Below are 12,084 nucleotides of genomic sequence, written 5' to 3'. Positions count from 1 at the left end.
TACAAAGTGTATGAAACCAAAAGAGGAATGAGCTCACCAAAAGTGCTATGTATTACACCTGTCTCTTGGGAAAGAACAAAACCATACATCTAGAAAGACTTCAAGATTATACCAGACATAATCAGAAATGTTCAAATTAACTTATGATTTCTTGAAAAGACCAGTCTCTTCACATAAAAGAGAAGAAGCAACAGAGGAAACAACGAGAAAAATAGAGAGCAAAGCAAGCAGAGTGTAGTAGGTTAGGAGAGGTAATGTAAGCAATTTGAATGGGCACAATGCTCTCTTTAGCTCACAGTGGGCTCCCTGCCACCTTCAGGTCTCAGCACAAATATCCCTGCCTCAGAGGGGCCTCCCCCAGTTACTATTACATCACCATGTTTACTTCCTTTAGAACACATATTTCAGTCATTCAACTTACTTCTTTGTGGTCTGTATCCTCCACTAGAACTTGAGCTCCATAAAGTTATTTTATAGTCTTATTACCAAGCATAGTGCCTGGCATATTGAGAGCGCTCAGTATGTATTGTGTAATGAACAGTCCCTTTGGGCAGCAGACTGCCCACAGAGAAAATAACTAAGTTCTGTTTTGGTTGCAGGAAACCACCTATGTTGTCCCTAAATAACTCTAGAAAGCCTAGACTATAAGAAATGCACCCGTGCTGCCATAAGGGTAATGCCAAACTGTTACTGCATTCAGACAGAAAATATTTGTTCTTAACATGACTAGAAGCACCCAATATTGTGGTTAATGTGTTCAGTAATATTTTTAATAAGCTTTTAAGCTGTGCAGGTAAAATATGTATAATTTCCTCCCTCAGTTGAGTCTTTCCCGTTGGCTAAGAACCAAGAGTGTGACAAGCAATGAAAAGTTCTGTAACAGAAACTCAGCCACACTTTAAGGTTCCGTGAAAGACCTAGAAGTTTGCTCGAGATAGAAGATTCGGATTCTCTATGGTCTCCTTCAGCTATGTACTTAATATAATCCCATTGCCGCCCCTGCATTACATCCAACACTTGTTTTGAGAAACCAGGTAGGAAGGAGAAAGAAATTTTCCTCTTTGAGCCCCCGCTTTTCGCCCAGTGCTTACTAGAGCCACATGTCAAGCTCGATGTCTCCTTGGTGCTCACAGAGCAGCCACCACTCCGAGGCAGGGAGTCGGGATGGGAACTGGCCACAGACCCATTAAACAAGCTGCACCTTGTCCGTTCAGTTAATCAGAGTCAAGCCACCCTTTATGTTGTCTCTTTTTCCGACTCTTGGGCATTCAGTAGTCATGATTAAGCGTTCTAGCCTTCTCACTGCTGTCCACAAGAAAAAGCTGCCCCCAACGTATACCGCACAGCGCCAAAGAGTAATTATCAAGAGCTCCCCAAGGGGGCGGTGGAGCGCCACAGAGGACCGTAAGGTCCGCAAAGTCGCCCGGTCTTGCGGAGTGAAAAACTCTCTCCTACGCCCACCCTAAAGGATCCCATGCAGGAGGTCGGAAACATCTCTACATCTCCGGGACAGCCGGCGGCACCTCTGGGCAGAAGCCCGCGCGTCCCATATTCGGTGAGGTTAATTCGCGTCCCCGGCTTCCCGCCGCCGCGTGGGCGCGCTGTGGACGGCGCCGGCTAAGCCGAGAATGAATCCTCAGGGTCGAGAGAGGGGAACCAACAAGGCACTTTTCACTTCCCACCCGTCGTCCCAAATGTGTCCTTTTGGGGAGCACGACGGTAGGGGAACTCGAGGTACCCAACCCCTCGTCTTAAGAGCCCTCAAGCCGCGTTCCTGGCCGCTTAGAGTGGAACCAGTATCCCGGCGTCCTCTCGGCCTGCGTCGCGGGCTAGAGTCGCTCAGGCCCGCGGCCGGCGTGTCTATGGTACCGACGGAAGCGGGTGTAGAGGGGCGGAGCCGCCGTTCGCGCGGCTGGCTTGTTTCAGCTGGGGGAGCAGACGGTGGGTGCGGCTGATCCTCAGCAAGGGACCGGGCGGGGGGGGGGGTGACTGACTGTATGGACGCCGCGAAACTGCGTCCTGAGGTGGCAGGCCGGAGGCGGGGACCACCTGAACCTGAAGTCTAGAAGATCCAGGTTCCCGATGGGAAGGCGTGGAGGGGCGGCAGTCGCGTGGGACCCGAGAGCAGGCGGGGTGTGCTCGACAGACACTGGCCGGTGTCTCCGGGATCTGCGCGATCCCTGCACGGCCCTCCTGCTTCGTCGCGCCTTATAGATCCCATGGGCGTCAAGCCCTCGCCTAGGCTTCGCGCCCCTGGCGTTTCCCTGGCTCTGGGCGGGTTGCCGGCGATCTTGCCAGAGTTGCCCATTGCCACCTTTCCAGCCACGAGGGCCCTTAAGGCGCCCAGGCTACCGGGAGGGGTGATTGTGGAGATTGTAACTTGTTCCCTTCCCTGCAGACGCCAGGGCTTTCCACCTATTTTCTTAATTGACATTTTAAAAATTATTGAATCATGCCAACCTTAGGAAAGAATGACTTTGGGAATTTGCTAAGACTTGTTGAAATTCAGAATCGTATGTATTTGTAATGGTCATAGGAAAGAAACATTTTACATGCAGGTTACGAAGAGTATCCGTGAAAGTGAGCAAGATTTGTGTTTCCTTTCTTTGCAAATTAGCTGAATTAGACTTGGCATCTGCTTTGAGTACTACAGCATTAAAGAAAGTAAATATAAAGTTTCACAGCAACTACAGTTCATTGAAGAGGACTTATTTGTAAAGCATAATAAAGGCAGTTTTCGGATTCTAGACGGTGCTTTTTCCTCAGGTTTTTGTAAATATTTGTGATGGGGTTTGGGGTGGGGGAGAAGGGGTGAAGCAGAAAAGGACATTTCTGTTGGGAATTTGCTACCTCTTATTTTTTTGGTAGGAATAACGTCAGAGATTATTAACAAACCATGCACAACAGTGTGTAAAGTAACCGGCTAAGTATGTGTTTGTAGAGTTAAGGAAAGGGGGAGGATTACTGCTAGGTATACTTTGAAGACCCCATAGTTGATGGCATAGTACTCTTATAGGAATGGTGCGTGGCAGAGTTTGGCCATTGCCGAAAATGGCTCCCGCAAGTCATAGAGAGACATTTATGATCTGGGTAACTGGCTGTTATGGCAGAAATCATTCCAAATAATATCTTCAGTTCACAGGCTGAGGATTGCTAACCTGCTTACCCCCTGTATTAGTATAATGAAATATTAAACACCTTGAGCACATTAACTTCATGCATGACAAGTTTAAGAAAATTATAATTACTGCTCTTAATGAACTTACCCAACAAAAGTGAATATGTAAAATAAAGGTATTTTACAGTTTAAGAGGTTCTGGAGTCCATTCTATTTATGCGGGAGGAGCAGGAAGTGGAAAAAGGAAGCAGAGAGAAGAAAAATGGGACACTTAGGTGTTCTAGTCAGAGACAATAAATAAGAGGAAGTACAACTATTAAATTACTTTCTCATACTCAGAATCTACTCTAAATATCTGCACCAGTAGTTGGAGTGGAATAGATGTCGGAACTGTGTTTCTGGGACCATAATTACACCTTTCTTGAAAAGAGAAACTACTGTTTTAGCTATCCATGCTGCATAACAAATTACTGTACCCCAAAACTTAGAGGCTTAAAACAGTAAACAGTTATTATCTCACTGTACGTTTGGGCCAGAACTTTTGGAAGAGGCTCAGCTGGATAGTTCTGCTCAGGGTCTCATGAAGTTGTAGTCCAGATGTTGGCAGTGCTGCAGGCATCTGTAGGCTTGATTAGGGCTGAAAGGATCTGCTTCTGAGTTCGCCCAGGTGAGCTTTTTGTTCCTCTCTCATCAAGCAAGCTGTTTAAACTTTCCATTTAAAATGCATTTTGTGCTGCCCCATTATGTGTATCTGTTCCTATTCATAAACTACTACAGTATATAGACATTTGGAAAACAGTAAGTTTTTCTTTTTCACGTCGATTTAAATTTGGATCATCATTTAAATACTTTAAGTGATCTTTTCATGTTTCACTTTGCTCATGACACTTAATTAGCTACTCGATCCTTTTTTGTATCTGAACTCATCGAGTAAAACATTAGGTGAGTACATTTAAATATATTTAGTGATGACAAAAATTGTTTAGTGAGTAAAAGAAGATGGATGTAATGAAATGGCTTTATAGAGACATCATGCAATTTGCAATTAGGTGTATAATGACCTTTTGTCTGCTTTCTAGGATGAGACTTGACAATAAATTTGCAATTAAATGCACACAGAAGCATAGTTTGAGCGGCAGAAGAGCTTTTCTGTTAGGCCTCTGTGTATACTGTGCCCAGCATACGTTCTCCTCACAACTCATCCATCTGACTGGCCTTCTTTCTTCTTAGGGCTAATTTACAGGCCACGGCTTACCGAAGGAGGGGGATATTGCTCTGCGGCTGTACCTCTCTGGCTTGGTCATTAATTCAAGCTTTCTGTGTCCCAGTTCCCATCCAGCTAAGGGGATAATGATATTATCTTTGGTTCAAAGGAATATTTTATAAACTTTAAAATTATATGCACTGAGCCTTTAAACACATTGACTTCTTTATCCATTCAGGTGTCAGATGTTTACTTTGCAAAGCAGAGACCTGATTCATGATGTGTGGAACTATAAATCCTAAGGTATATGGAAAGGATTCATGACCTTGGAGGTTTCTTTTGCATTTTGGTCATATCTCTTGGTTGAAAGTATCTTGAAATCATTATTTCCTAATCCTGGAAGAATCTGTAGACTATAACTCAATCTTAGTGCTTTAGAGAACAATTTTCATTTTTCCAAATGACTAAGAATTTGAGGATGGTTTTAGATTCCATTGTCATTAACAAAATAGTTGTTCTCTGCAAAGCAAGTATTCTTCACACTAATAAAAAAACTTAAAGGAACCTGCATAAGTTTATTTCATCTGGAGATACAGAAATCTTTCATACAGGCTTTTCATGTACCAACTAATACATAAATGTAAATACATTATTTTTATATTATACTATAAATTTGACGTGAGATTTGCATACAATTTTATTAATGTTTAATATTCTAATCTTTTATTAATATTTATAATGTTATAAATATGTTTCTACATTTTAAAAAATTATACTTTAAGAAACTGAGCTTAGCATCATGGTCTGAGTTATTAATTACTTCTAACTTTTCAAAGGAGCTTTATTGGTTTTGTTTTCATGATAGTAATAACATTAAAAATTTTTATGAAATCAAAGAAAAGGGAAAAGTAATGATCACATGTAAGCCCACTAGTGAGAGATAAGCCAATTGAACAGCCTTCCAGATTTTTTATGCATATGTACATATTTTTAACAAAAATGTAATATTTTACATATTATTTTTAGGCTACCTTTTAAATTTTAGTATTTATTGAGCATTTCCTATGTCAACAAATATGGGAATAAGTATTTTTTTAATGACTGCATAATTGTATGGAATTTATTTCACTAGCCCTGTATTTTGGACACACAGTTTCTAATTTTTCCTTATTATAAGCAATGCTGTGCTGAACATCCATGTGTAACTCTTTGTATTTATCTAATTCGTTTCTTAGGATAATTTCCTAGAATTGGAAATCCTGAGTCAAGTGTTTGCTCATTTATTAATCATTTTTGATACATATTGTCAAATTGTCTGCTAAAAGAGTTATACCAATTTATACAACTGCTAATACTGAGTGATCGTTTCCCCACCACAAACAAATCATTAGCAATCTTTCGTCGATCTTATGTTGAAATCTCATTGTTTTAAATTCAATTGATTACCAATAAAGTTGAAATCTTTTAATAGTTTTCTTTGACCGTTTGTATTTATTCCTTTTCCAAATTGCCTTTTCATAGACATTGCCATGTTATTACTGGGATACGTATTTTTTCTTCTTGTTAGTTTTAAAAGCCCTTAGTAAAGTAGGGCTTCTAATCTTTCTCCATCATAAATGTTCAAAATTTCCTCCATTTATTAGTCTTTAATTTTGACATGCAGAAGTCTACATTTTTATATAGTTATGTCTATCAGTATTTTTTTTTTTTTTTTTGCGGTATGCAGGCCTCTCACTGTTGTGGCCTCTTCCGTTGCGGAGCACAGGCTCCGGACGCGCAGGCCCAGCAGCCATGGTTCACGGGCCCAGCCGCTCCGCGGCATGTGGGATCTTCCCGGACCGGGGCATGAACACGTGTGCCCTGCATCGGCAGGCGGACTCTCGACCACTGCGCCACCAGGGGAGCCCCCAACTCCAAGTTTTGAGAGCAAAGAAACAAATATGCCAAGAATCTTTTATGACAGCAGCAGATAGGGCAGTACTAGCAGCAATGCCAATGATAATATGTGGTGATGGGTCAGGCAGTGTAAGCTGGGCTCGGGGGCAGAGAGGTCTTCACCACAGGTGTCTGGTGTCATTTTCACTGAGGTGCTTGAGGCAGTTTGAAGCCTGGTTCTTGAAACCTGGCAAGTCTGTGATTTCCCAATATCCTTTTAATGGTTTTTGCTTTTACTTAGAGTCCTTTCTCTTCCGTGCACTTAAGAACCCTAACTGACACAGGATCTGAGTGAAATAATTGTTCCTTACCAATTTGGAATTATACATACATTTCCGCCTTCCCCAAACACACACTTGACCTGTCTCAGACTTTGCATTTACCTTTCAGTATTCATATTACTCTGCTTTTGCAAGTTTATTGGCATTAACTCTTTCGAATGCCAATCTGAAAATGTTTTGTGAAGTTGCTAAAAGAAAATCCCTTTTATGATTTTGATGAGTTACATTAAATTTATAGATTAATTTGAGGAGGATAATACCATCCATGTTGTCTTCTTCCTCAGTAAAATGGTCTGGCTCTTGTATCAGTAAAGTTCCATCAAAGGAACAGAACTACTTTGCGTGCTAAGGAATAAGAAGTTTAGACCTGCTGTAATCGTGGGGCTTGGAGGGCAGGCGCTGCAGGCCGTTGCCTCTGAGTCTGTTTTTGAACCTGAAGCTGCAGCAAGTCGGGAGGGGAAGGTAGATGTGGATGAGAACAAGAACAGAATGGAACCTGCACTGGCCTCTCACCAAATCCAGTTTTGATGCTGTGGGTGACCTGCAGGAGAGGCTGGCACTCTTGACCTTGGGGCTGCACATGCAGGCCCAGGATTTGGAGAAGCTGAAGGAAGATAACGGTGAAGGCTGAAGGAGCTGCAGGCCTAGCTGCTTGCTCATGCCAGCAAGGTGAGCTGACAGATCAGCAGCAAGACGTGCGAGCTCCATGGTGCGTCCAGCACCAACCTTTAGAGTTAAAAAATGTGGCTGCTGCTTCACTTCTGCCTTCCAAGTCCCATGTACAGTGTCTCCTGTAGCCAGCACTACAAAGAACTATAAAAGGAAGGGGATTCTCGGAAATGTCCTTCCAACTTAGATGCGTTAACATAGCACAAGCTCTAAATAGCACAGAGCTCTAAATAGCTGATTGATAAAGTACAGTTTTGACATTTTCTTCACATGCATTACCTGTTTAGTTTATTCCTTGATATTTGAATTTTTATTGCTGTTGTGAACGTTCATTTTCCTGTATTTTCCCCTTATGATTATTGCTGGTATATTAATAATTTATCTTGAATTAGCCGCCTTTTGCAACTTAAATTCTAACAATTTTCAATTTATTCTCTTGGATAGGCAGTCAATTCACTTACAAACTAATGTAATTGTTTTCTTCCTGATATGGTAATGATACATTTCTCTCTCCCTCCCTCTATCCCTTCCTTGCCTCATTACATTGATTAAAACTGCCAGAACAATATTATAATAGCTGTACTGTTTTGACTTTAAAGGTAATGTTTCTTGGTTTTCATTCATTTTGGTTTCTTATAACCTAGCAGTTCTTAATGTTTAGTGAACATAAGGATTACCTGGTATTCGCACTTGCTAAAAATGGAGATTTCCAGGAACACATGCTACATTTTACTAAATGCCATTTAATCATTTAATAGGCAATACCTGGTGGATAACAGATACAGTGTATGATGATTTTTATTTAATTCATTCAATAAACACTTGTTGAGCATCCACTGTGTGCTAAAAGATAGTGGTGAACAGATAGACAAAGTCTGCTCTCTGAGCTTTTGTTTTCTTTCCTGAAATGTTTACAGAGCATAAACACTTGAAAAGTAAGCAAGTCTTTTGGCTCTAACAGAATTATTTGCACCACCATTTAAGCTTAGTTTCTTCGAGCTAATTAGGTCACTATTTTTCTTTTAAGCAGTTTAAAAGTGATGAATTATGTATTGCATTGTGGTCAGAGAATTTGGCCTGAACATTTCCACTTTTTAGATTTTGTTGAAGTTTTTCTTGTGGATGAGTAAATGTGTAATTAAATTTTATAAATGAGCCACAGACATTTGGAAATAATGTGTATTCTATGTAATATACACAGTTTTAGACCTGTATATGAAATAAAATTTGTAATTAAATTATTCAGACTATATCTTTTTTTTTTGCTACTTGACCTCATTCATGTAAGCACGATTTGACATGTAAGCATCTTCTTATCTAACTTTACTATGACTTGAATATTTTATCCCTTTTAGTCCCACTAAGTCGTTTGCCATAAATTGTGTTTGATGGTAGTATTACCACAGCTGCTTAATTTTGTTTGTGTTTTCTAGGTATGTATTTTCTCATCTCTTTATTTTCTATATTGCTAAGACTTTTTGTTTGAGATGTTTTCTTATGAACAGTAACTTGGGAGATGTTTACTTCTATTCCAATCTGTCTCCTTATAGAGAAATTTAATACATTCACATATATTATAGTATTTGTGTTTGATGTGTTTGTTTCCTTTTTTATTTTTTTGGTGGGTGGGGGTGGGAGTAAAATTTTCTTCTTCATTTTTTTTTTCTGTTTTGCTATATTGAGCAAGTTTTATGTATTCCTCTCTTCTTCCCCTAGAAATTTAGAAGTGCTGCTCCTTATTTTTTCCCCAGAAATCATATATAAAAGTGTTATAATTTCTAAGGTAAAAATCTTAAAATTTGCAGTTGTCACGTAAGGGCCATAATTTAGTTGTTTAGAACCCTATTGTCATAGTCCTGTTCTCCCAGAGCTCTGTAATTGTTGTCCCACAATATTTGGTGTTGATGTTAATCACATTCTCTTTCTTTTGCAGATAACCATTGTTGTTGATGATGATGTTTTTTTTGGACATGGAAACTCTTAAGGATTTTCTCTATATTTTAATTTTTTTAACGGTTTTTATTTATACATTAATTATAAACAATAGCAGTAAAAGCTTTCCGAACATTGGCAAGAAAAGCCGAAAAATTGTTGGTCTTCCTTACATTTTCTTGAAATTCTGCTAGGCACTCAAAATGAGGAGCGCCATCTGACACCTCATAGTCCCTTGCTTCATTTAGGCTCAGGGAAAACATAAATAGGCTCTCAGGATGCTTAGGGTCAATATTAGTGAATATAAACTGCAACTTATCACCATAAATTTTTCGAATTTCTAGTCCAAGTCGACCTGTATACAGGTCTGCAGATTTCTGTAGCCTTTTCAACCTCTCTTCATTAGCTTTGTTAGCAGTGGAAATAGTTTCCCTCTTCCTAGCATATTCTTCCTTAAGGTCCTGGATATCTGCAGTCAGTGCGTCCAGTTCCTGCTTTTTGTCTTTTACTTCAGCAATCAACTTCAACAAATTCTCTTTCTTTTCTTGAGTGAGCTTATTCTGCCTGCAGATCTGATTTTGATATTCCAGAAACATCTCAACCATTCGTTCTTCTTCCTTTAATTTCACAGCCAGCTTTTCTGCAAATGCTTTAATGGAATCCTTGTAGGTATCTCTTAGGCCCACCATCTGACAGGAGGTGTCACTGACAGTGCTTTTGAATTTATTCCAAAATTCATTTATGCTTTTATCGAACAGTGCCAGTTCGTCCTCTACCACTTTGTAAGACAATGTGATACCAGCCAACAGCGGGTCTCCAGAATCGGATCCCGCAGCCGCGCCAACTCTCCTATTTCAAAACTCTCTTTATTTTTTGAATTTGTTTTTTCTTTCAATGCCCACCTCTTTGTCCTTTTTTTCTCCCTCAAGCTTTGGGAAAATTCTTTGAAAGTATTTTTACTCACTAATTGTGTTTTTTGAAGCATTCATTTTACTATGCATTGCTTCTATTGACTTTTATTTGGGCCATCAGGTTTTTTATCCCCATAATCTCTTTCTTGTTTTCAGATGCTCCTTTTACATGAAAGGCTGCTACTGTTACTGACAATAAAATGTTTTCTCTAACTTTTTAACATCTTTATTGGAGTGTAATTGACATGTAATAAACTGTACATATTTAAAATGTGCGATTTGATATGTTTTGATGTGGGTATGAGACTATGAACCGTGAAACTGTTACCACAATCAAGATGATGAACGTATCTGTCCCTCCAGTTTCCTCATGCTCCTTTTTTTTTTTTTTGCGGTACGTGGGCCTCTCACCGCCGCGACCTCTCCAGTTACGGAGCGCAGGCTCCGGACGCGCAGGCTCAGCGGCCATGGCTCACAGGCCCAGCCGCTCCGCGGCATGTGGGATCTTCCCGGACCGGGGCACAAACCCATGTCCCCTGCATCGGCAGGTGGACTCTCAACCACTGCGCCACCAGGGAAGCCCTTATGCTCCTTTTGAATCCTTCCTGCCCCTCCGGTCTCCAGGCAACCACTGATCTGCTTTCTGTCACTTAGATTAGTTTGTATTTTCTAGAATTGTATATAAATGGAATCATACTATGTACTCTTTTAAAACAATATTTCTAAATGAAAATTTCAAACATAAAAGGAGTATAATGAACTAAAGTATATCCATTACCTAAATCTAACAATTATAACATTTTCACATACTTGCTTCAATTATTTACTTTTTAAAAATAGACTTTTTTTTTATAGTAGTTTTAGGTTTACGGGAAAACGGAGCAGAGCAGAGAGTGTTCCCATATATTCCTTCTACCTCTGCACACATTTCTCCCTATTAAGTTTTTGCATGAGTGTGGCACATTTGTTACAATTAATGAACCAATATTGATACATTATTATTGACTAAAGTCCACAGTTTACATTAGGGTTCATTCTTTGTGTTATACAGTTCTATGGGTTTTGACTATGTAATCTTTTTTTTTTTTTTGGTCTGGTTTAGTGTTATTTTAAGGTTCATTCATGTTTTTGTATGATTCACGTTTTGGTTTCTTTTTATTTCTTTTTTTCCACATTTTGTTTATCCAGTTGGGTTGTTTCCAGCTTGGAGCTAATGTAAAGAAAGCTGCTATGAGCATTGATGTGCACATCTGTGATGTGCAAGTCTTTGTGCAGGTGTTTGCTCTCATTTCTCGTAGGTAAATACCTAGGAATAGAATGACTGAGTCATATGGTAGGAGTATGTTCAACTTTTTCAGAAACTGGAAAGTTGTATCATTTTACATTTCCACCAGCAGTGTATGAGAGTTCTGGTTGCTCCACATCTTGTCAACATTTGGAATGGTCAGTCTTAAATTTTAGCAGTTCTAATAGTTATGTTTGGAATCTCATTGTGGTTTTAGTTTCCATTTCCCTAATCATGAATGATGTTGAACATATTTTATGTGCTTCTTGACCACCTGTATATCATTGTTGTAAAATACCTTTTCAGATCTTTCACCCAACTTTGTATCAGTCTGTTTTTCTGTTATCATGTTTTGAGAATTCTTTGCTCTGTGTACAAATCCTTTATCAAATATGAGATATGCAAATATTTTCTCCCAGTCTGTGTCTTGTCTTTTCATTCTCTTAACATTGTCTTTCAAAGATCAGAAGTTCTTAACTTTGATGAAATTCAGTATATCAACTTTTTAAAACAGATGGAGCTTTTGATACTGACACTAAGAACTCTTTGTATAACCCAAGGACAAAAATATTCTCCTGTGTTTTCTTCCAGAAGTTTTACAGTTTTGTTTTACTTTTAGGTCTGTGATCCATTTTGAGTTAATTTTTGTATAGGGAGGAAGGTATGGATTGAGGTTCATTATTTTTGCATATGGCTATCCAGTTGTTCCAGCACCATTTGTTGAAAGGAATATCTTTGCTCCATTGACT

General features: G+C 39.4%; 1 protein-coding gene across 1 annotated transcript; it reads right to left on the bottom strand.

Annotated features, from left to right (window-relative positions):
* Positions 1-9,237: 9,237 nt before the first annotated feature.
* Positions 9,238-11,474, bottom strand: LOC309819812 (kinetochore protein Spc25-like; the record flags this gene model as incomplete). The annotated part of the gene is made up of 2 exons (XM_082650289.1): positions 9,238-9,988; positions 11,434-11,474. The coding sequence occupies 2 exons, from the start codon at positions 11,472-11,474 to the stop codon at positions 9,238-9,240; spliced, it is 792 nt and encodes a 263-aa protein (XP_082506415.1).
* Positions 11,475-12,084: the final 610 nt, after the last annotated feature.

Source organism: Grampus griseus, assembly GCF_964374135.1.
Source record: "Grampus griseus genome assembly, chromosome: 3".
Classification (NCBI taxonomy): domain Eukaryota; kingdom Metazoa; phylum Chordata; class Mammalia; order Artiodactyla; family Delphinidae; genus Grampus; species Grampus griseus.
This window is presented reverse-complemented; position numbering and strand designations above follow the sequence as displayed.